At 41.8% G+C, this 26,254-nt stretch overlaps 1 protein-coding gene across 11 annotated transcripts in view; it reads left to right on the top strand.

The window, feature by feature from the left end:
- Nucleotides 1-24,445, top strand: part of ehmt1 (euchromatic histone lysine methyltransferase 1) — a 113,122-nt gene extending 88,677 nt beyond the window's left edge. For 7 of the 11 annotated variants that reach the window (XM_062960441.1, XM_062960443.1, XM_062960442.1 and 4 more), the window contains 8 exons: nucleotides 3,279-3,446; nucleotides 3,565-3,709; nucleotides 6,468-6,545; nucleotides 6,731-6,849; nucleotides 8,953-9,039; nucleotides 15,259-15,337; nucleotides 18,653-18,828; nucleotides 20,977-24,445. In XM_062960441.1, the coding sequence (XP_062816511.1) occupies nucleotides 3,279-3,446; nucleotides 3,565-3,709; nucleotides 6,468-6,545; nucleotides 6,731-6,849; nucleotides 8,953-9,039; nucleotides 15,259-15,337; nucleotides 18,653-18,828; nucleotides 20,977-21,169 (1,045 nt within the window). In that variant the 3' untranslated portion in view covers nucleotides 21,170-24,445. The remainder of the gene's footprint in view (nucleotides 1-3,278; nucleotides 3,447-3,564; nucleotides 3,710-6,467; nucleotides 6,546-6,730; nucleotides 6,850-8,952; nucleotides 9,040-15,258; nucleotides 15,338-18,652; nucleotides 18,829-20,976) is intronic. The other 4 variants (XM_062960438.1, XM_062960446.1, XR_010000296.1 and 1 more) reach the window with 3 other exon arrangements.
- Nucleotides 24,446-26,254: the final 1,809 nt, after the last annotated feature.

The raw sequence follows: 26,254 nt of genomic DNA, 5'->3' as shown, positions 1-26,254 counted from the left end.
CGTCTACCTAGCTTAGACTTAATGTCGAGTTGCTCAAATCTAGCCCGGGTAAAAAGTTTTCTAATATATAGTGGGAGTGTAAAAAAGAGGTAGGTTTCCATGCCCACGTTGCATTTAAATTTAGCCAGGTACGGAGTGGCTCTAGCTTGTGCTATGATCATAAGGTCATTTTGTGCCGCAGTGTCAAGGGCTCTTTGGTAAACAATTGAGCAAACTTTAGCCCCAAAATTTATTAGCTCGAGAGGGGAAAAACCTAACTTACTGACAGTGTGGCTGAGTCTGCTTAGCCATGATGACCATTCTTTGTGGTTTTCTTGCTCTAATAGGCATATGACTGGGAGTCTATGTGGTTGCATTTGTCTTATTTTGTGCCACCAATTGATCTGCCTCTTCAGAATTACTGTGGAAATTGGGGGAACTCCCATCTCTGCTCTCACTGCAGCTGACAGGGATGATCTCTCCACACCTAAGCCAATTTTTAAGTGGCGAAGTTGGAATCTTTCTACATCTCGTGGTGCCAGTGTGCAGTCTGTTCAGTGCCTTCCAAGTCTCCCAGTCTTCTGTGTACCTACGAAGGAGTTTCTCATCCAAAATCAATCACTGATTGAAGTTGTGGGTTTTGGCCTGCCACTTTTGGGCTCTTGCTTGCTGAGGTGTTCCTGCGAGTATCTCTGTAGATTTTAAGAAGCTATTTCTTGATTTAAGGTGTTGACTTTCTGGTTGATATCTGAACAGGGGATGGTCGGTAGATGTCACTACCTTGGTCCTTTCATTGCTGGCTGTTACTTTCCGCCAGATGTCGAGTGGTTCAATACTGGCTAAACAGTATAATTTCTCCAGCGGTGTTGGACATAGACATCCTGTCATAATGCAGCATGTCTTATGTTTTAATTTGGTGAGATGTATTCCACACTGGGCATGCGTATTCAGCAGCAGAGTAGCAAAGTGCAAGAGCAGATGTCTTCACTGTATTATTTATTTTATTTATTTACCATATTTATATCCCACCTTTCTCAACCCCTGGTGGCTTACAAATGGCACTATACAGTGCTTGCAACATAAAACATAAAAAAGTTATATTAAGCTTAAAATAGGTATACATGAAACATATTTAAATGTATCTGGTTGTGATCCCCAGGTTGTGCCAGTCAGCTTTCGTATGATATTATTTCCAGCACCCGTTTTTTGCTTGATATTCAAGCAGCGCTTCTTATAAGTCAGAGTAAATATGTGTATTTATAGATTTTTTGTACAAAAAAATCTTCTTTTTGTACAAAGAAGAATTCAAACATATAGCCAACTCCTGTAGGGAAAAGGTTCTCAAGGCTAAAGCGCAAAATCAGCTCAGGCTTGCCAGGGACATAAAAAACAACAAAAAAGGCTTTTTTGCTTATGTTGGTAGAAAAAGGAAGAACAAGGAGGCAATAGGGCCTCTGCAAGGAGAAGATGGGGTGATGGTGACAAGGGACAGGGAAAAGGCAGAACTACTTAATGCATTCTTTGCCTCGGTCTTCTCACAAAAAGAAAGCCATCTTCAACCTCAGCAACATGGAATGGACGAAGGATTGGGGGAAATCCAACCCCAAATAGGGAAACAAGTTGTCCAGGAACACCTGGCCACTCTAAACGAATCCAAGTCCCCAGGGCCAGATCAGCTACATCCAAGAGTATTGAAGGAACTAGCGGAAGTTATTTCAGAACCACTGGCAATTATCTTCAAGAGTTCTTGGAGAACAGAAGTCCCGGAAGATTGGAGAAGGGTGAATGTGGTCCCTATTTATCTTCAAGAAGGGAAAAAAGAACGACCCAAACAATTACCGTCCGGTCAGCCTCACATCGATACCAGGCAAGATTCTGGAAAAGATCATTAAGGAAGTGGTCTGCAAACACTTAGAAACAAATGCGGTCATTGCTAATAGTCAACACGGATTTACCAAAAACAAGTCATGCCAGACTCATCTGATCTCTTTTTTCGACAGAGTTACGAGTTGGGTCGATACAGGGAATGCCGTGGATGTAGCGTACCTGGATTTCAGTAAGGCCTTCGACAAAGTCCCCCACGACCTTCTGGCAAGGAAACTAGTAAAATGTGGGCTAGACAAAACTACGGTTAGGTGGATCTGCAATTGGCTAAGCGAACGAACCCAAAGGGTGATCACCAAGGCGTTGTCTTCATCTTGGAAAGAAGTCACGAGTGGAGTGCCATCAGCAGGGCTCCGTCCTGGGCCCAGTTCTGTTCAACATCTTTATTAACGACTTAGACGAAGGGTCAGAAGGCACGATCATCAAGTTTGCAGACGACACCAAACTGGGAGGGAGAGCCAACACTCCAGAAGACAGGAGCAGAATTCAAAACGATCTTGACAGACTAGAGAGATGGGCCGAAACTCACAAAATGAAGTTCAACAGGGACAAATGCAAGATACTTCACTTCGGCAGAAAAAATGGAAATCAAAGATACAGAATGGGGGACTATGTGAAAAAGACCTTGGAGTCCTCATGGACAACAAGTTAAGCATGAGCCAACAATGTGATGCGGTAGCTAAAAAAGCCAACGGGATTCTGGCCTGGATCAATAGGGGAATAGCGTCTAGATCCAGGGAAGTCCTGCTCCCCTCTCTTCTGCCTTGGTCAGACCACACCTGGAATCACACTGGGTCCAATTTTGGGCACCGCAGTTGAAGGGAAATGTTGATAAGCTGGAAAGCGTCCAGAGGAGGGCGACTAAAATGATCAAGGGTCTGGAGAACAAGCCCTATGAGGAGCGGCTTAATGAGCTGGGCATGTTTAGCCTGCAGAAGAGAAGGCTGAGAGGAGACATGATAGCCATGTACAAATATGTGAGGGGAAGTCATAGGGAGGAGGGAGCAAGCTTGTTTTCTGTTGCCCTGCAGACTAGGACGTAAGGGAACAATGGCTTCAAACTACAGGAAAGGAGATTCCACCGGAACATCAGGAAGAACTTCCTCACTGTGAGAAAGGCTGTTCGACAGTGGAACTCTCTTCCCCCAGACAGTGGTGGAGGCTCCTTCTTTGTAGGCTTTTAAGCAGAGGCTGGATGGCCATCTGTCGGGGGTGCTTTGAATGCGATTTCCTGCTTCTTGGCAGAATGGGGTTGGACTGGATGGCCCATGAGTTCTCTTCCAACTCTACTATTCTATGATTCTGTGTTTATGTATTTAAATTATGCTGTAACCCACCTCAAACCACATGGAGAGGCGGGTAAGAAATAAAATTATTATTATGATTGTTATGATTCTTCTTCTTCCTCTTCGCAGCCTCTTTCTGTCTCGTGGTTCAGATGTCACCCTGAAGAATAAGGAAGGGGAGACGCCGCTCCAGTGCTCGAGCCTCAATTCTCAAGTCTGGGTGGCCCTGCAGATGAACAAGACCCTCAAAGAGTCCTCTCCCGACAAACCCGTCCAGTTGGAGAAGACACTGAGCAAGTATGGAAGCCTGTGCATGACAATTTGCCCCTGTCTTCACTGTGCTGTCTGTTTGAAAGTGTCTTTCCAGAAGCAGGTTGCCTGAAAGTGATTGTTTCTTTCTCTCCCGCTGCGGCAGAGACATCGCCCGGGGTTATGAGCGGATCCCCATCCCGTGCATCAACGCCGTCGACAGCGAGCCCTGTCCTACCAACTACAAATACGTCTCCCAGAACTGTGTGACTTCCCCGATGAACATCGACAGGAACATCACCCATTTGCAGGTGGAGACCGGCTCTTTTGCCTTTGTCCCTCCTCTCCCTGTTTTCGTTTTCTCCTCTCGCAATAAAAGAGGCTACACTCCACTGGTACACAGAGATAAATTGGAAAACGTAATATCTGAGCCATTTCCAGGGCTATTTCTTCATCGTGGTCACTGTGAAGTCACACATATGGTATTGCCTGCACAGTCAGAGAAGGCATCTCTACCATGTATGTTAAACAGGGCAGCCTTAGTCTTCCAGATATTGCTACAACTTCCCAGAACTAGTATAATGATATACTATACGATATAATGTACTGATTTGAGTGTTGGGCTAAGATTCTAGGAGGCGAAGGTTCAAATCCCCAAAATAAACTTTCTCCGAACAAATCCAGATGAGAAGACTTGTTAGATTTCTAGGGAGAACATGTTAATCGAATCCAAACTTACCGATTTGTGTTACAAACTATATATTATGTTGTCGAAGGCTTTCATGGCCAGAATCACTGGGTTGCTGTGCGTTTTCCATACAGCCCGGAAAACTCACAGCAACCCAAACTATATGCAGTAGAGTCTCACTTATCCAGGATAAACAGGCCAGCAGAACCTTGGATAAGCGAAAATCTTGGATAATAAGGAGGGATTAAGAAAAAAGCCTATTAAACTTCAAATTACATTATGATTTTACAAATTAAGCACCAAAGCATCATGTTTTACAACAAATTGACAGAAAAAGCAATTCAATACACAGTAATGTTATGTAGTAATTACTGTATTTACGAATTTAGCACCAAAACATGGCAACATTTACTACAAAACAATGACTACTCAAAGGCAGACTGCCTTGGATAATATAGAATCTTGGATAAGTGAAGCTTGGATAAGTGAGATTCTACTGTATTCCTTTAACACTGTGGGTTTTTTTTTACAGTTGAACTGCCTGCTTATTGGGTGATTTTGTATGAAAAATTTTTGAAACTGTATGTTGTTTTCTATACATAAGAAAAGTAATTTGGATTGTGTATAAAGGCAAGACATCAATTGGTCAGTTGATTGTGTTCACCAAGCCTCATGGCCATGCTTGCCATAGGTCTACTGTGATGTTGTTGTTGTTGTTATCATTATTGACACAAAGACATAGTATGACACAACAAACGAGATCTATATGCTGGATTTCGTATTACAAAATCACAAGTCGAACACTTCCCAAGTGTTTAGGCCTGTGTGATGTATTATTATTATTATTATTATTATTATTATTATTATTATTATTATTATTATTAGCGATATTTATATCCCACCCTTCTCACCCCGAAGGGGACTCAGGACGGCTTACAAGTTATATGTACGTAACAATATATTATATTATTCATATAGCACAATATAAGCATTATATATTACTATATTGTACTATACCACTATATTACAATATTAGTAATATTACATGTAATATATAATATACATTTATAATAGTGTATTATTATTATTATATTATTAGTATAGCACAATATAAGCATTATATATTACTGTATTGTACTGCGAAGTGTGTTAAAGCACTGAGCTGATGAACTTGCAGACCGAAAGGTCCCAGGTTCAAATCCCGGGAGCGGAGTGAGTGCCCGCTGTTGCTCCAGCTTCTGCCAACCTAGCAGTTCGAAAACATGCCAAATGTGAGTAGATCAATAGGTACCACTCCAGTGGGAAGGTAACGGCGCTCCATGCAGTCATGCCGGCCACATGACCTTGGAGGTGTCTATGGACAATGCCGGCTCTTCGGCTTAGAAATGGAGATGAGCACCAACCCACAGAGTCAGACATGACTGGATTTAACGTCAGGGAAAACCTTTACCTTTACCCTACTATGCAACTATACTGCAATATTATTAGTAATTTAAATATACAATTACAATAGTATATTATTATTATATTGCATCACATTATAATATTATTATAATATTATATGTATATTATATTATTAGCATAGCACAATATAAATATTATACATTATTATATTGTACTGTAACACTATATTGCAATATTATTAGTAATATTACATGTAATATAAATATACAATTATAACAGTATATTATTATATTGCATCACATTATAATATTATTATCAATATTACAGTAGAGTCTCACTTATCCAACATAAACGAGCCGGCAGAATGTTGGATAAGCGAATATGTTGGATAATAAGGAGGCATTAAGGAAAAGCCTATTAAACATCAAATTAGGTTATGATTTTACAAATTAAGCACCAAAACATCATGTTAGACAACAAATTTGGCAGAAAAAGTAGTTTAATACGCAGTAATGCTATGTAGTAATTACTGTATTTATGGATTTAGCACCAAAATATCACGATATATTGAAAACTTTGACTACAAAAATGCGTTGGATAATCCAGAACGTTGGATAAGCGAGTGTTGGATAAGTGAGACTCTACTGTATATGTATATACAATATATTATATTATCAGCATAGCACAATATAAGTATTATACATTATTATATTGTACTGTAACACTATATTGCAATATTATTAGTAATATTACATGTAATATAAATATACCATTATAATAGTGTATTATTGTTATTATTATTAGGTTGTATTACATTATATTATTATTATTATCATTATCATTATCATTATCAATATTATATGTATATACAATATATTATTAGGATATGAACTTAACTAAGGCCACCCTTACCTTTGGCTCTTCATCCAATGCTCAAAGTAACCCATGTTTATTGCCTCCCTTTCCCATTTGTATAGTACTGCGTGTGCATAGATGACTGCTCCTCCAGTAAATGCATGTGTGGACAACTAAGTATGCGCTGCTGGTACGACCGGGTAAGCATTATTATTATTTATTCTGCATGCTTTGTAGCTTAAAAGGTGGCTTTTATCTCTGAGTTTAATAGACTTAACTATCATTCAAACAAGAGAGAGAAAGATTTGGATTCCTTGGGGTTTATATATCTTTCCTTGTTCATCCCTAGAGAACTAACGCAGCCTTTCCGCCTTTCTCTTCCAAGCAGGACGGCCGTCTCTTGCCAGAATTCAACACTGCGGAGCCCCCCTTGATCTTTGAGTGTAACCATGCCTGTTCTTGTTGGAGGACTTGCCGGAACCGCGTGGTCCAAAACGGGCTCCGGTGAGGCGACTGCGTTCTTTTTTATTTTTATTTTTGATGTTCCTGTGTGTGCGGTGTATATTGAAATCGTTCTCTGCTTGTGTAAATTCTTTACAGCCACATGACGCTTCACGCTCTGCTTGCTGTGAGCTGAATGCTCAACTATTTTTGATGTTTCTGTGTGTGCTGCGTGTATTGAGACCTCTCTCTGCTTGTGTGTCAGGAGAGATGTGATGCCTGGAGATTTCCCCCCTCTCTTTTGAACCCTAGAAGAGATGGAGTTTAGAATAGCTAGGACCCAGTTATTTACTATTAAGAAATGTAGTTATTATTTTTGTAAATAAACCTTTTGTAATTTTAAAGACAGAACCCTGCATATTTGCCTCATAAGCTCTACATCCTTCACAACCACATGACTTCACGCTCTGCTTGCTGTGAGCTGAATGCTCAACGTATTTTTGATGTTTCTGTGTGTGCTGTGTGTATTGAGACCTCTCTCTGCTTGTGTGTCAGGAGAGATGAGATGCCTGGAGATTTTCCCCTCTCTCTAAATCCTAGAAGAGATGGAGTTTAGAATAGCTAGGACCCAGTTCTTTACTATTAAGAAATGTAGTTATTTTTGTAAATAAAACTTTTGTGATTTTAAAGACAGAACTCCGCATATTTGCCTTCTAACCTCTACATTCTTTACAGCCACATGACACTTCATGCTCTGCTTGCTGTGAGCTGAATGCTCAACTATTGTTGTGATTTTAAAGACAGAACCCTGCATATTTGCTTCCTAAGCTCTACATTCAACCACATGGCACTTCACACTCTGCTTGCTGTGAGCTGAATGCTCAACTATTTTTGATATTTCTGTGTGCGCTGTGTATATTGAAACCGTTGTGATTTTAAAGACAGAACCCCACATATTTGCCTTTTAAGCTCTACATTCAAGCACATGGCACTTCACGCTTTGCTTGCTGTGAGCTGAATGCTCAACTATTTTGATGTTTCTGTGTGTGCTGTGTATATTGAAACTGTTGTGATTTTAAAGACAGAACCCTGCATATTTGCCTCCTAAGCTCTACATCCTTCACAGTCACATGACACTTCATGCTCTGCTTGCTGTGAGCTGAATGCTCAACTATATCCTGTGTTTCCATATTTTGGGATACGCTGCTGTTTTTGGGTAGTTTTCCCCCGTAACACGCCTTAGATAATGCAGTTGGTGTCCACACACTTTCCCAAGAGGAAAAGGGTCTTCTTATGTAGCAACTTCTTGTTGTTCTTCTGGATTGATTGATAACTTATTATTCAGCTAAGACTTGCTGAAACTCCATCAGTTCCGGACAGATGTTGCTTTTCTTCCTGTGAGGAGCCTTTGTTTTTTATTTCCTTAACTTCAAGAATTGTTGTCTCTGACCATGTAACATGTCCTGATTACAGAAGGCTGCTTTTTAGTCTACTAATCTGCCCGAATTATCCTTTTCCAAAATACCATCAACACCAGGCACTCAGCGTTGTGTCATCACTCACGATGGTTATGTGGCTGTTGGTTTGATGTATGGGAGTGTTTCCGTACCTTTTTGATCTGTGTCATTTTTATGATAATGATGCAAACCTAGAACTCCCCCAACTATATCTACACCACCCTCTTCTTCCTCTGTCGCCCCGATTTTGGCTCTGTAGACATCATAGCTCAGCATGGCAAGCTTGCTATTTGTGTTGTGCGCATGAATATGAATGATGGATGACGAATGAGCTAAACACTACTTTTGGCAAAACTGGGGGCGAGGGGTGAAGCGCTGCCATCTGAAAGTGATGATAATGCCGAGGAAGATACATACACACAAGTGTCGCTGGGGAAATCTGCATGTATTTGAAGCACTTCGAGTGAGGACTGGATTCAGAGAACTGCAGAAAACATGTTTTTGGAGGCAACATTCAGTGATTTGGAGGATTTCTGAAATTATATTCCATTTCCACACATTTGGATGTTTTTTAAAATAGATATAGGTAGACTGGTTCTCGTTTCCATTCAGCTGGGGATGTCATGTTGCAGAAATTGAACTTTTTCTATTAACATGAACAGTCTGGGCATAAAACACTCACGGGAGCGGTGTTTTCCCTCTCTTTCAGGGCTCGGTTACAGCTTTTCCGGACGAGGAACATGGGCTGGGGCGTGCGGACGATGCAAGACATTCCATTGGGGACCTTTGTGTGCGAGTGAGTGCGAGCCTTCTCTTTAAAATCTTCAAATGAAAATCATAAGAACATGGGAAGGTTTTTGCAGTTTGATACATTTCCCCCATGTTTTTATGAGAGAACCAATTAGGAAATGACATTGATAACCCAGGAACAAATACTATGTGATGTAGCGATAAGTTACAATGAATGAATTAATGTAATGGATCAATCAGATGCAAGTTAAGTCATCGCACAATGAGCTCAAGGTGGTTCTCGCGGCATGCAAACGAGACTGCGTTTAACACTGCGGTGTTCAGCAGAAGCCATCAATAATAACCCTAATTATTATTATTATTGATGGCTTCTGCTGAGCATCGCAGTGTTAAACGCAGTCTCGTTTGCTATATCTGCCTAGACGATCAGGGGGCAGAGGACTCTTACAAGTCAAACAAGCAGTCAAAGAAGAACATGCCCTGGCAGAAGATGTAAAGCAAAGGGAAGAACCTGCTTTGATTGAAGTCAAAAATCAGAAACTCCTCAAAGCACAGCAGACAAAAAACCAGTACAAGAAAACCACACTACAAACTAGAGCTGACAGCTGGCACAACAAAACACTGCATGGAAAGTTCCTTGACAAAACTGAAGGAAAAGCTGATAAGGAGAAGACCTGGCTCTGGCTCACAAATGGGACCCTGAAGAAGGAAGGAGACAGAAGGCCTGATCCTTGCAGCCCAGGAGCAAGACATCAGGACAAATGCAATTAAGGCCAAGATTGAAAAATCAGCTGATGACCCAAAATGTAGACTGTGCAAGGAAACCAATGAAACCATGGATCATATCCTCAGCTGCTGTAAGAAAATTGCACAGACAGACTACAAACAGAGGCACAACTATGTGGCCCAAATGATTCAATGGAACTTATGCCTCAAGTACCACCTCCCAGCAGCAAAGAACTGGTGGGATCACAAACCTGCAAAGGTCGTGGAAAATGAACACGCAAAGATACTGTGGGACTTCCGAATCCAGACTGACAAAGTTCTGGAACACAACACACCAGACATCACAGTTGTGGAAAAGAAAAAGGTTTGGATCATTGATGTTGCCATCCCAGGTGACAGTCACATTGACGAAAAACAACAGGAAAAACTCAGCCGCTATCAGGACCTCAAGATTGAACTTCAAAGACTCTGGCAGAGACCAGTGTAGGTGGTCCCGGTGGTGATGGGCACACTGGGTGCCGTGCCAAAAGATCTCAGCCGGCATTTGGAAACAAAAGACATTGACAAAATCACAATCTGCCAACTGCAAAAGGCCACCCTGCTGGGATCTGCACGCATCATCCGAAAATACATCACACAGTCCTAGACACATGGGAAGTGTTCGACTTGTGATATGAAATCCACCATATCTATCTTGTTTGCTGTGTCATAAAAAATTATGTTATATATAGAAATATAATTAAAAACTTGGCACACAGTGCCCCATGACCCATTCTACATCCTGGTGGAGTTTGGAGGAGGATGGACCATGTACGATGGGACTTGCAATACCATCACTCACTTCCTGAGACCACTGCGACCCAGACCAATGACTGGTCAAAATCAAACTTGCCACACAAGAGTCCCCATGACCCACTCTACATCCTGTTGTGGTTTGAAAGAGTTAATACCATGTATGACGGGACTTGCAGTATCTTCACTTAAGTCCTAAGGTCACTGCGACCCCCACCAATGATTGATCAAGACCAAACTTGGCACATAGAGCCTCCATGACCCACTCTACATCCTGGTGCTGTTTGGAGGGGGATGGACCATGGACCATGGGACTTGCATATGGGAGTTGTAGTTCACCTGCACTTACTGAACCCAGCTGACATTTGGAACACAGGCAAACAATGCCTTTCTCAAATAACCCGGGCACTGCCGGGTCCCCAAGCTAGTAAATAATAATAAAAATAATAATACATTTTATTCCTACCCTGCCACCATCTCCCCGAAGGGACTCAGGGCGGCCAACAAAATACAGCGAAGAGGCGCATATAGATAATACATAAATCTGAAATGCAAAAAACCACAGAATTACAACCACCTGATGTTGCACCTCAGGTTAACTTCACCTTGCTAGAGACACCAGGCTGCACACAGAACGTAGTCTTTTGTAGTTTATTAGAAAATAAGGAAACAATCGATCATAAAAGGTAAAGGTTCGGTTCCAGTAAATAGTTACAAAAACAAGGCTGAAAGAAACAAATCCATGGAAACATTAGGCATGAAACAAGGTCCTTAAAATGAAGCCAAAGTCCCAGAAACGAGGAAACATCCAGACTACAAAATAACACAGGAAAGCAGACTTGGTTCTTGATTCAAGCGAGAAAATTGCTTTGACGAATTTCTCCCTCTCAACAGACTGTTTTAATAGAATAACATGAAGGCATTTCTTTGTCCTTTGAACTCTCTCTTATTTGCTATTCGGAGACTTCTGCGCAACCCCTGAAATTCCAGATGACTTGCCCGATCTAGAGACGTGGGCTCGTTAGTGTTATCAGGCTGAGGCTGGGAGCTGTTCTCCCTTTCTGCTTCTTGCACCTAAAAACCATCATCATTAACAACAACATTTCTTCCCATGGGAAAAACTCCCTGCTCTTCATATCCCACAGCAGGAACACTGTGCACCTGAATCCCATAATTTCCATCAGAGTCATCTTGAAACTCATCCTGAACCTGAATCCCATCATCTTGAAACTGCATCTCAGAATCCTCATCAGAGTCACACAAAGGCTGACTCACAACACCTGAGACCACTGCGACCCACGCCAATGACTGATCAAAAACAAACTTGCCACACAACATACATAATACAATGTAAAACATCAACTCAGAAGCAGAATACCTTCAAAAACCAGCAAGAAAGGCAGTTTCGGATGGGATCAATACGTCCTTCTGGACGTCATCGAAAGAGTCTTTCTTTCCTCCCTCCACCTTCAACCCCAAAAGGCGAAACTGTTAAATATATAACAAGCCGCTTACGAACGAATACGCTTTAGCATAGTCTCAGAAATAGATCCTGATGGATGTTTTCATCAGGAGGATATTATGAGCCCGCCGTTCTAGGCAAGGCGTTGCTCGCTCGGACCTCTTCAACGAGTCGGAGGTTAATTGAGTCGTTCTCTCCGTCCGGCTTCGCAGGAAGATTAGCAAGCCGCCCGATGCCGCTGCCCTTCACCTCGGCGCAAGGGCGGGTTTGGCCGTGCGGCTAATCTCTCGTTTTGATGTCACAATCTTTTCCGTGACATCACAAAGGAGAGAGATGCTCAGCATTTGTAGAACAAACGGCTAGAAACGCAAGTCCCTTCCGCTCAGTCTTTCCATATCAGACTCCTTTTCCTTCATACACTTGTTGCCTTTCTTTCTCAGTGACTTCACAGAGGGCCACTTCACCTAGGTACATAAATACATACATGCATGTGTTATTTTGACGCCATGGATGGTTGAATCCATGGACACAAAATCTGTGGGTCTTGCCTGGCGATACTCATTTCAGAGAGTTGGGTAGTTTGATGTCCTCAGAGCAGAAATACCTGGGTGTTTGGGAGACTGGTTTGGTTTTATTTGTTTGCAGTGCTCAATTCAGCCTGAAGCTCCAGAGCAGCTTGCCACTCAGGTGCGTTTTTTACTGCCTCTGCAATGCTACAAAACGGCATCGTGATGAGATGCAAAGTCAGAGCCTCGAGAAGACCTAAAGAGAAGGAACCATGCAATGGAGGCAGCTTGAGATGAGCAAGATCAGCATCCAGGGCTGTTTTAGTTTGTGACAAGAGAAGGAGCATATTCCACGGCCGAACAGCTCTTACCACCAAGTTCTTCCTCATGTTTAACTCTCTTTTCCTGCAGTTTGAAGCTGTGTCTCCGTGTCCTAAAGGAAGCTTGACATCTCAGCCCCTCTGATATTTAAACATGGTTCCCCCTTCTCTAGAGGTTCTTAAGCAGAGGCCGGATGTCCATCTGTTATGGGTGCTTTGTGCTTTTCCTTCATGGCAGACAAGGGTTGGACTCGATGGCTCTTGGATCTCTTCCAGCTCTGTGATTCGATGTGCCCATCGAACCTTCTCCAGACAATTCACACTAGAGCAGTGGTTCTGCACCTTCCTAATGTCGTGGCCCCTTAATAATAATAATAATTATTATTATTATCATTATTATTATTATTATTATTATTATTATTATTATTATTATTATTATTGACAAAATCACGATCTGCCAACTGCAAAAGGTCACCCTACTGGGATCTGCACGCATCATCCGAAAATACATCCCACAGTCCTAGACACTTGAGAAGTGTTCGACTTGTGATTTTGTGATACGAAATCCAGCATGTCTATCTTGTTTGCTGTGTCATAATAAAATAATAATAATAATAATAATAATAATAATAATAATAAGAAGAAGAAGAAGAAGAAGAAGAAGAAGTAGTTTATTTGTATCCCGCCTCCATCTCCCCCGAAGGGGACTCGGGGCAGCTCACAGAAATATCAGATACAAAAACAATAACAATATACAATACACCAACAAACAATAACATGCACCAATAGTAGCATTTACACATTAACCAGAAAATTAAAAAACACTTATTAAAAACATAGAATTAAAAACAGTGAGGCCATAATAGTAGATCAGCAAAGTGCACACTATAAGTTGCGAATTAAAACTTAGATAAAGTGCTACAAGTACAGTTAGTACAGTTCCTCATGTTGTGGTGACCCTCCAACCATAAATTTATTTTTATTACTACTGTTATTATTCGTAAGGTAAATATCTGATATGCAGTATGTGGTTTTGTTCACTGGATCAAATTTGGCACAAATACCCGATACGCTCAAATTTGAATACTGGTGGGGTTGGGGAGGGGTATGATTTTGTCCTTTGGGAGTTGTAGTTGCTGGGATTTATAGTTCACCTACAATCTAAGAGCATTCTGAACTCCACCAATGATGGAATTGAACCAAACTTGGCACACACAACGCCTGTGACCAACAGAAAATAAACCTGTTGTGATTTTAAAGACAGAACCCTGCATATTTGCCTTCTAAGCTCTAAATTCTTGACAGCCACATGACACTTTACACTCTACTTGCTGTGAGTTGAAAGCACAACTATAAGTATCCTGTGTTTGCATATTTTCGGAAACTGTTTTTGTTTTCCAAAGGGTGGGTTTTCTAGAGGGACTGTTCGACAAGCCTTTCAGTTGAGCCGACACAGCTCTTCTTCTGTCTCAATATACTTTTTGTGTTGTCCACCAAATTCTTGACAGCCACATGACACTTCACGCTCTGCTCGCTGTGAGCTGAATGCACAACTATAAGTATCGGATACGCTGCTGTTTTTGTTTTCCAAAGGGTGGGTTTTCTAGAGGGACTGTTTGTTGATCCAGCACAGCTCTACATATTTGCCTTCTAAGCTCTAAATTCTGTACAGCCACATGACACTTCACACACTGCTTGCTGTGAGCTGAATGCACAACTATAAATATCCTGTGTTTGCATATTTTCGGATACGCTGCGGTTTTTGTTTTCCAAAGGGTTGGTTTTCTAGAGGGACTGTTTGTCAAGCCTTTCAGTTGATCCGGCACAGCTCTACATATTTGCCTTCTAAGCTCTAAATTCTGTACAGCCACATGACATTTCACACACTGCTTGCTGTGAGCCCAATGCGCAACTATAAGTATCCTGTGTTTGCATATTTTCGGATACGTTGCTGTTTTGTTTTCCAAAGGGTGGGTTTTCTAGAGGGACTGTTTGTCAAGCCTTTCAGTTGATCCGGCACAGCTCTACATATTTGCCTTCTAAGTTCTAAATTCTGTACAGCCACATGACACTTCACACACTGCTTGCTGTGAGCTGAATGCGCAACTATAAGTATCCTGTGTTTGCATATTTTCGGATACGTTGCTGTTTTGTTTTCCAAAGGGTGGGTTTTCTAGAGGGACTGTTTGTCAAGCCTTTCAGTTGATCCGGCACAGCTCTACATATTTGCCTTCTAAGCTCTAAATTCTGTACAGCCACATGACACTTCACACACTGCTTGCTGTGAGCTGAATGCGCAACTATAAGTATCCTGTGTTTGCATATTTTCGGATATGCTGCGGTTTTTGTTTTCCAAAGGGTGGGTTTTCTAGAGGGACTGTTCGGCAAGCCTTTTGGTTGATCCGGCACAGCTCTTCTTCTGTCTCAATGTCCTTTTTGTTGTTGTTGTTGTCTGGCAGGTACGTTGGAGAGCTGATTTCCGATTCCGAGGCAAACGTACGTGAAGAAGACTGCTATCTTTTTGACCTTGGCAACAAGGTAGTCTTTGGAAATAAATAAATTAACGGACTCCTGGGGAAATGCCGAAGTGCTAAAATGCAACCTTCCCTGCCCTTTCTCCCTCCCTGTTCACGCTGGAGCCGAGCAATCTGGTGCAAGGGAAAGCTCTTCTCGCCTTTGGAAGGAGCTGCATGCGCGAGAGCGGGCCATCTTGGGGTGACGGTTCAGAAATAGCTCGGGTCGATGTTTTTGCTGGGCATCGTGAAATTCATCAGTGCTTCACATAGCCAGAGGCTTCCACAATTCCCTCTGTTTTGGTTTAATTTACTTTTCAATCAAGAACTTAACCAGGTTCCACACTTCTTGAATCAATAGGTGAATCGGAATCGGGGATATTATATACCGTATATAGTCGAGTATAAGCCGTTCCGAATATAAGACAAGGCACCTAATTTTACCACAAAAAACCTGGGAAAACATTGACTCCAGTATAAAGCCGAAGCAGTATAATTTCAGAAATAAAAATAGATACCAGTAAAATTACATTCATCGAGGCATCAGTAGGTTAAATGTTTTTGAATATTTACATAAAGCTCAAATTTAAGATAAGACTGTCCAACTCTGATCAAATAATTATTCTCATCTTCTTCCATGTAAATGTGCTTATGGATCCTTCTTCTATATATATAAAGGGTGATGGCATCAGGGCAGCGGACAAAACAACAAAACTGCAGCCCCCCCAACCTCGAAATTTGACAACACAATCCATCATTCATGGCTCTAGGTTGATACAACAAAAAGGAAAAGAAAAATAAAGTCCTAATTACAGGGAGAGGAATAATAGTTTTTATCCAATTGCTGCCAGTTTGAAGGCTAAGCTCCACCCACTTAGTCTCCTAGCAACCTACTCAGCCCAGGGGACAGGCACAGTTAGACCTCACTTAGGCTTCTTCCACAGATTATCAGATTTTAACTGGATTATATGGCAATGTAGACTCAAGGCCCTTCCACACAGCTATATAACCTATTTAGAATCTTATATTATCTGCTTTGAACTGGATTATCTTGAGTCCACACTGCCATATAATCCACTTCAGTGTGCATACTAAACATAAAGACAACCATACAACAGACATTCAATACCACCACTAGCTCAACAATTTCTCACCAACACCACCAGACAACGCCACAGCAACGCGTGGCCGGGCACAGCTAGTTTAATAATAATAGAGTAAAATAATACATGTAATAATAGAGTAAAATAATAAATGCAATAATAATTATTTATTTATTTATTTTTATTACATCATTTCTACCCCGCCTTTCTCACCCCTCAGGGGACTCAGGGCGGCTTACAACATGAACATATATATCAAAACAATTTATATCACGTTTAAAAAATCCATATCAATTAAAAATTACATTAAGATTGAGAGCTTACATTAAAAAACCTACATAATTATACATATAAATATACATTCAGGCACATTTCAAGTCCAAGTAGAGGCAATCAGTGCGTCGTATAATTATCGTATCTCATTTCTAATAATAATAAGATCAGAGTGAAATAATAAATGTATTAATAATAAAAATAGAGTAAAATAAATGTAATAGTAGCAACAATAATAGAGAAAAATAATAAATGTAATAATACCAATCATAATAGAGAAAAATAATAAATGTACCATATATTCTCGAGTATAAGCTGACCCAAATATAAGCCAACCAGGACCCTCACCCGAGTATAAGCCAAGGGGGGCCTTTTTCAGTCTTTAAAAAGGGCTGAAAAACTAGGCTTATACTCAATTATATACAGTATATATTTTTTTCTAGAGAAACTGCAAGTCGCTTCTGGTGTGAGAGAATTGGCTGTCTGCAAGGACGTTGCCCAGGGGACGTTGCCCGGATGTTTTGAAGTTTTACCATCCTTGTGGGAGGCTTCTCTCATATCCCTGCATGGGGAACTGGAGCTCACCCTACTCCTCGGATTCGAATCACCCCAACCTTTCAGTCAGCAGTCCTGCCAGCACAAGGGTTTAATCCATTGCACCATCCATTGCTCCCAGTTTTGTAGTACCATGTACACAAATGCTTCCATTATTGAGAAAATTGCCTATGCATGTAAGATCGTATTATATTCAGGGAGAAATACTTGAAATACCCATGTATGCTAGAAAAAAGTACACAAAATGTATCTCAGTATTGGTTTACTCATATTTTTATTTTTTTAAAACCAAAATCATACCTATATATATATATATATATATACACACACAGTAGAGTCTCACTTATCCAACATAAACGGGCCGGCAGAACGTTGGATAAACGAATATGTTGGATAATAAGGAGGGATTAAGGAAAAGCCTATTAAACATCAAATTAGGTTATGATTTTACAAATTAAGCATCAAAACATGTTATACAACAAATTTGACAGAAAAAGTAGTTCAATATGCAGTAATGCTACGTAGTAATTACTGTATTTACGAATTTAGTACCAAAATATCATGATGTATTGAAAACATTGACTACAAAAATGTGTTGGATAATCCAGAACGTTGGATAAGCGAGTGTTTGATAAGTGAGACTCTACAATATGCAGAAATAGGGGAAATGAGAAATTGAAACATACAGTACACGTGTTGTTGAAGGCTGTCATGACCAGAATCACTGGGTCGCTGTGAGTTTTCCGGGCTATATGGCCATGTTCCATAAGCATTCTCCTGATGTTTCGCCCGTATCTGTGGCAGGTTTATATATTTGTGGAATGATGTCTAGGGTGGGAGAAAGAACTCTTGTCTGTTGGAGGCAAGTATGAATGCCGCAATTGGCCACCTTGATTAGCATTGAATGGCCTTGCAGCTTCAAAGCCTGGCTGCTTCCTGCCTGGAGGAATCCTTTGTTGGGTGGTGTTAGCCCAACAAACAATCGGGGCCAGCTAACACCTCCCAACAAAGGATTCCTCCAGGCTAATCAAGCTCTCTGCAAGGCTATTCAGTGCTAATCGACGTGGTCAATGACAACATTCACACTTGCCTCAGCCAGACAAAATGTCTTTCCCACCCTGGACCTTATTCCACAGATATAGAAACCCCACTTGCCTATTTTCCAACAGACCTCACAACCTCTGAGGATGCCTGTCATAGATGTGGGCGAAATGTCAGGAGAGAATGCTTCTGGAACATGGCCAAAAAACTCACAGCAACCCATCCTCCTGTGATAGCAATATTGTGTTTAACATTTAATAGATAAAGATTGGGTGTTATTCTCTTAGGTGTTTGACGAATGCTCTCGCTTGGCGTTCTCCAACTTGGTCAGTGTGATGGATCGCCTTTGCTCCCCTTGTCTTCCTTAGGACAGAGACGTCTACTGCATAGATGCCCGCTTCTATGGCAACATCAGCCGCTTCATCAACCATTTCTGCGAGCCAAACCTCATCGCCGTGCGCGTCTTCATGTCCCACCAGGACCTGCGCTTCCCTAGAATTGCCTTCTTCAGCAGCAGACACATCCAGGCGGGAGAAGAGATTGGGTATGTCTTGGTCTGAGCGTAGGGAAACAGAAAGGCTTGTCCTCTAGAACTTTGTGCATGGAAGCCTCTTTACAGTGCATTCCAGTGCCTGCAGCCGAGCGCTTTCTCTAGAGTAAGAAACAAAACTTGCCTGCTGCCTCCTTGCCTTGGAGAGTGCGGGTGTGGTGTGCAGCCTGCCTTCAGCCGAGGGCCTATTTTTTAGAGTAGAGAAATAGGTAAAAAGCTTCCTTAAAATGCGCACTAGTGCCTGCAGCAGAGCGCCTGCTCTAGAGTAAGAAACAGAACTTGTGTGTTTCATCCTTGCTTTGGAGAGTGTGGGTGTGGTGTGCAGCCTGCCTGCAGCTGAGCACCTGCTCTAGAGGAAGAAACAGAAATTGTGTATTGCCTCCTTGCCTCGGAGAGTGTGGGTGTGGTGTGCAGCCTGCCTGCAGCCGAGCGCCTCTCCTCTATAGTAGAGAAATAGGTAAAAGCCTCCTTAAAGTGCACACCAGTGCCTACAGCAGAGCGCCTGCTCTAGAGTAAGAAACAGAACAGCTTAAATGCCTATGACGGGAAGGGAAGCCTGGGAAGCCACCACCTTGTCCTCTAGAACTTTGTACATGGAAGCCTCTTTACAGTGCATACCAGTGCCTGCAGCCGAGCGCTTTCTCTAGAGTAAGAAGCAGAACTTGCTTGTTGCCTTCTTGCCTTGGAGAGTGCAGGTGTGGTGTGTAGCCTGCCTGCAGCCGAACGCCTCTCTAGAGTAGAGAAACAGGTACGAAGCCTCCTTAAAGCATGTGCCAGTGCCTGCAGCTGAGCGCCTGCTCTAGAGTAAGAAACAGAATTTGCCTTTTGCCTCCTTGCCTTGGAGAGTGTGGGTATGATGTGCAGCCTGCCTGCAGCCGAATGCCTCTCCTCTAGAGTAGAGAAATAGGTAAAAAGCCTCCTTAAAGTGCACACCAGTGCCTGCAGCAGAACGCCTGCTCTAGAGTAAGAAACAGAACAGCTTAAATGCCTATGACGGGAAGGGAAGCCTGGGAAGCCTCCACCTTCATAATGGGCCGATAGTAAACAAATATTTCGACACCCCAGAATGAAAACGATGAGAGAGGGCCTTCTCAATAAATATTTATTATTATTATTATTATTATTATTATTATTATTATTATTATTATTATTATTATTGACACAACAACATTGTATGACACAGCAAACAAGATAGATATGCTGGATTTTTTATCACAAAAGCACAAGTCGAACACTTCCCAAGTGTCTAGGACTGTGTGATGTATTTTCGGATGATGCGCGCAGATCCCAGTAGGGTGGCCTTTTGCAGTTGGCAGATCGTAATTTTGTCAATGTCTATTGTTTCCAAATGCCGGCTGAGATCTTTTGGCACGGCACCCAGTGTGCCCATCACCACCGGGACCACCTGCACTGGTTTCTGCCAGAGTCTTTGAACTTCAGTCTTGAGGTCCTGATAGCGGCTGAGTTTTTCCTGTTGTTTTTCATCAATGCGACTGTCACCTGGGATGGCGACATCAATGATCCAAACCTTTTTCTTTTCCACAACTGTGATGTCTGGTGTGTTGTGCTCCAGAACTTTGTCAGTCTGGATTCAGAAGTCCCACAGTATCTTTGCGTGCTCATTCTCCAATACTTTTGCAGGTTTGTGATCCCACCAGTTCTTTACTGCTGGGAGATGGTACTTGAGGCATAAATTCCAATGAATCATTTGGGCCACATAGTTGTGCCTCTGTTTGTAGTCTGTCTGTGCAATTTTCTTACAGCAGCTGAGGATGTGATCCATGGTTTCATCAGCTTCCTTGCACAGTCTGCATTTTGGGTCATCAGCTGATTTTTCGATCTTGGCCTTAATTGCCTTTGTTCTGATGGCTTGCTCCTGGGCTGCAAGGATCAGGCCTTCTGTCTCCTTCTTCAGGGTCCCATTCATGAGCCAGAGCCAGGTCTTCTCCTTATCAGCTTTTCCTTCAATTTTCTCAAGGAACTTTCCATGCAATGTTTTGTTGTGCCAGCTCTAGTAGTAATAATAATAATAATAATAATAATAATAATAATAATAATAATAATAATAATAATTTAGCTGCAGTCGCACCAGCATTTGATTTTCTGGCTTATCTGGGCCTCCTCTCTCTTCTTCCCTCCCAGGTTCGACTACGGCGAAAGGTTCTGGAACATCAAGGGCAAGTACTTCAGTTGCCTGTGCGGCTCCCCAAAGTGCAGGCACTCCAGCGCCGCCTTGGCTCAGCGGCTGGCGAGCCCTTCGCTCTCCCCGGAGGCCTCCGAAAACAGACTCCCTGACACCAGCTCAACGGTAGCAGCGGCCAGCACCCCCTTTTGAGGGCTTCCTTGTCTCCCCTTTGACACCACAACTGCACCCCAAAACCCGGTCACCAAAAAAGCAGCCACAGATTGAATGCATTTCCATGTTCCCCGAGAAGCTGGGTAGCAAGGCACGACCACAAACAACCCTTATTGGAGGGACAGACAGAAAGACGGATGCCTTGTCGTCGTGACAAAAGCAGGACCCCTGACGCAGCTCCACCCTGGACCTCTCAGTGTTCACCGAGCCAAGGGAGCGGTCTGCCTCTCTCTCCCACCTAAAGGTTCGAATGGACTCAGATCCCCTTGTAATAAAAACTCTGAATACTTGATGCTGCCGATTCTTTTTCCCGGCCAAAGCTTCCCCTTTGGCGCACAGCTCAGCTTACCGCCGGACCTTACTTCCCTTTCGCTGATACCGCTGGAAGACGACGGAGAACACAACGGAGAATGGTGTCTTCCTTCTCTGTTTGGAAACAACAACGTGCCTGCTTAGAATGAGCGGTTGGCTTCTTGCTTCCCTTTTGGCCTCTTCCACAACTGGCTCTCCATTTGTCCTGGGCCTGGAAGGCATTTCTCTGAAGCTCCCCATCACAGCGTCTTCTCCGCTGCATATTTCTCTTGGGCATATTTCTTGCCCTTCACCTCCTCCCTCTTCTCTATTCCTCTTCGTCTTGCTCTCCTTCCACCTTTCCTTCTTTTTCTCTTTCCTCTTCTTGTGATCCATATTTTTCTTCTTCTTCTCATTCATGATTGGGTCATTCCAAGCCAAGTGGTCTCAACCTTCCTACCATCACGTTCTCCAATTTCGTTCAAATTTTAGCCAAAGCGCCAGTCAGGTGTTAAACTAAGTTCCCCAAAATGTGAGGTCTCTGACTACAATTGTTTCTGATCAAGACACCCCAATATCATTTATGAAAATGCCATTTTTGGGGTCTAATAAAACTGAAAATAAATGTATAAGAATGGCTAGTAAATTGAAATCCTGTAGTTTTTTTTCTGTGAAATTGATTGTAACATCATGGATGCTAAATCCAGTCAAACAAGTTGACTCCAAGGGTGCATCAAAATGTGTCGCGACAAATTTTGACCAATATTTAGACTGCAAATCAGGCTGCAACCATTTCCATGCAATTGAAGATCTGGACTTGAAATTTTGACCAAACATTATGCTCGTGCTGGACATAATAAAATTGAAACTGGGTGTATAAGAATGGCTAGTAAACTGAAATCCTGGAGTTTTTTTTCTGTTGTCACCTATGAAATTGATTTTAACATAATGGATGCTAAATCCAGTCCAACAAGTTGACAAGCAAATGTGTCGCGACAAATTTTGACCAATATTTAGACTGCAAATCTGGCTGCAACCATTTCCATGCAAATGAAGATCTGGACTTGAAATTTTGACCAAGCATTATGCTTGTGCTGGACATAATCCTGCCAGATTTGCAACTACCCAGCATCTATAACCACCCTTTTCTCTTCAAATTTGGTACTGTCAACACAAATAGTAAAATCTACCCAAGTTCAAAGCCAGTTAATAAAAAAAGTGTCTACCTGAATATGCTTGTGAATAGTATCACAATTGCTCTACAAGACTGATATGTTTTTGTTTTGCAATGCAACCATTAAGTATCCATTTACTCAGGTCAAAGTATGTTATACTTTGTGCATTTCTGCATTATACATCTTCATGATCCTGCAGAAAAAACTGTACAAGATTTCATAGTTTTATTAGACCCCAAAAATTGCATTTTCTTAAATGCACACTGACTGGACTGTCTTTCACATAAGGGAGTCTAGATCAGCAACTATTGCAGTCAGAGACCTCAAATTTTGGGAGATTTAGTTTAACACCTTACCCGCACTTCAGCTACAATTTGAACAAAATTGGAGACGTGATGGTCGGAAGGTTTAGACTGAATGTTGCATCTATAATGTTAAAATCAGTTTCATCGCAATCGTACAGGATTTCAATTGACTAGCCATTCTTACACATTTTGATTCAATTTTATTTTATCCCAAAATGGCATTTTCTCAAATGTTATGCGCATGCTGACTGACTACTTTTCATGTAAGGTCTAGATTAGCAGCTATTGCAATTAGAGACCTCACATTTTGGGATATTTAGTTTAACACCTGACCAGCGCTACAGCTACAGTTTGAACAGAATTGGTGACGTGATGGTGGGAAGGTTTAGACTGGATGTTGCATCCGTAATGACCCCAAAATGGCATTTTCTTAAATGTCGTGCCGACGCTGACCGACTACTTTTCGGATAAGAAGGTTTGGATCAGCAACTATTGTAGTTTAATACCTCATATATTGGGAAACTTAGTTTAACACCTGACTGGTGCTACAGCTACAATTTGGACAAAATTGGAGAATGTGATGGTGAGAATCTATTTAAAAGTTTTAGACCCCTTGGCATGGAATGACCCGATCGTCTTCTTCCTCCAGATCCCTTCTCGACTTTCTCCACCTGATCCTCTTCCACCTTCTCCGTTCCTTCTCTTTCCTCCTCTGTTTTGTCATGCTAGAAAGCCTTCAGAAACATGTCCTAAATGCCATTAACACCTTGGAAATAAGAGAACCGGACAGAGGCTTTGGCGAGAGAGAAACCAACGGTTGAAGGAGCAAGCAGACCCCGAGGAGTAGATCCTTTAGTCTCCCATTGGGCTCCTTTCCTCCTCCTCTTAAGCTGCACGTTGTGACAATAAAGTCGGACTGAACTGGTTTTGTTTCTTACCTTTTCGGGGAGGCGAATTGGGCCCTGGACGTAAGAGCCCGGCGCCATCCTCTTTCCACCTGAGCAATCTAAACGGTGCTGATTCTAGTGTGATTTTTACTCACTGCGTTGAATTATAAAAATAATTCAGTTGTACAATAAAACCGGGGTGGGGAAAAGAACAAAATGATTTTAGTATAAAATGCAGGGACAAAAAAACCCACACCCCACAGGACTTCTTTTTTTAAAGAAATTGTTAGTATTGTAGTGAGGATAAATCTGTTACCACCTTTTCTGTGGTGGCAAAGCAGGTCATTTTAATTTCCCTTTCATATATCTTTAAATACTGCAACTAGTGCAGTACCAGGTTTGGGGTCTGTCTCTTATTTCTCCTTCTCTTCTAAAAAACCCATTCATATTGCCAGGTTTTTTTTGTTTTTGTTTCGTTTTTGTTTTGGATTTTTCCCCCTCCTGTTTTCAACTGTTTAAAAAGGGTGCCGTCTTTGGGCTCTTTTGTCATTTCCTTGTTCTGTTTTCAATGAGATCAATAAAAAGTGCTTTCAAATATGGGATTTTAAAATTTTTTGCCTGCACTATTGGGTCTCAAATGGATTTCATTTTAATCTAAGTGGACCATTAATAAACTTGTAAAGCTAACGGTGAGTATTTCTAAGAAATAACATTAGAAAACGCATACCCATGCAATGCCATGTACATAAGCTAGTTATTAGTTATGTTATCAAATGGTTTCATGGCCTGTGGGTTGCTTTGAGTTTTCAGGGCAGTATGGCCAAAAAATTGCAAACACAAGATACCATATATACTCGAGGATAAGCTGAGTTTTCCAGTCTTTTTTAGGACTGAAAAAGCCCACCTCATCTTATACTCAAATGAGGGTCCTGGTCAGTTCATATTCGAGAATATACGGTACATTTATTATTTTTCTCTATTGTTATTATTACATGTATTATTTTACTCTATTATTGTTATTATTATATTTATTATTTTACTCTATTATTATGACATTATTTTATTATTATTGTTACTATTACATGTATTATTTTACTCTGATATTGTTGTTATGACATTTATTATTTTACTCTGTGATATCGAGCTAGGATTTGGGGGTCCCCTTCTTATGGGAGGGAATCCTAGCTCCTACCCCGAGAATCCTGGCAAAGGGGGGGGGTCGCTAAAGGTCAAGGTTTCTCGCTACAAAGATCTCACCCTCAGATGTGAAGAAAGAAGACCGAGTTGTTTATTCAGTTCAGCTGAAAAGAATGGCACCCACGATAGTTCGTCAAGGAGCCATGTCACATAACACATTACAACACTTTTTATAACGTAAAAACAGGGCGTCAGCTTTGGATTTCCTACGGCCGCCCCTTCAGACCAGCCTCACACTGATTGGTTGTTGCTAACAGCGGGAATCATAGAATCATAGAATAGTAGAGTTGGCAGAGACCACATGGGCCATCCAGTCCAACCCCCTGCCAAGAAGCAGGAAATCGCATTCAAAGCACCCCCGACAGATGGCCATCCAGCCTCAGCTTAAAAGCCTCCAAAGAAGGAGCCTCCACCACGGCCCTGGGGAGAGAGTTCCACTGCCGAACAGCCCTTCTCTCGGTGAGGAAGTTCTTCCTGATGTTCAGGTGGAATCTCCTTTCCTGTAGTTTGAAGCCATTGTTCCGTGTCCTAGTCTGCAGGGCAGCAGAAAACAAGCTGCTTGTTGGGGAGGGGGAGGCAGTTTGGCCCCTCGGCCAGTCAGGAGCAGGGAGGGAAACAATGGAGCTGGGCGGGAAGCAATGAACTGGGGATGGTTTTTGAGTGGATTTGAGTGATTCATGGAGAGTAATAATGGCAGACGAGATCCCCTGGGGTTCTCAAGCCAACCAAATACCGTTCTGCAGAAGTGGGAATATACATCTGTGTCTGGCAGAAACGCCAGAATCCGGTTTCCTAAATAATAATAATAATAATAATAATAATAAAACTTTATTTATACCCCGCCACCATCTCCCCAACGGGGACTCGGGGCGGCTTACATGGGGCCATGCCCAGACACCATACAATATAACAAAATAAAACAACATATCATAACACAATATAACAGTGCAAAAATAATCATATACATTACAGCACAAATCAGAGAAAACAGTAAAAAACAGGGCGGGCCACATGAACACTTAATTAAAAACTCGGGAGAGAGAGGCATACGAATAAAGGGAACAGGGATATAAAATGGTAGAGCAGTCTAAAGGATAGAATCCAAGGGGAATAACCAAAGAGGTATATAACATTTACTCCCCAAAGGCACATCGGAAAAGCCATGTTTTTAGATCTTTCTTAAAGGCTAACAAGGTGGGGGCTTGCCTG

The sequence above is a fragment of the Anolis carolinensis genome, unplaced genomic scaffold, assembly GCF_035594765.1.
Source record: "Anolis carolinensis isolate JA03-04 unplaced genomic scaffold, rAnoCar3.1.pri scaffold_7, whole genome shotgun sequence".
Classification (NCBI taxonomy): Eukaryota; Metazoa; Chordata; class Lepidosauria; order Squamata; family Dactyloidae; genus Anolis; species Anolis carolinensis.
The sequence above is the reverse complement of the archived record's forward strand: the minus strand, read 5'-3'. Positions and strand labels throughout refer to the sequence as shown.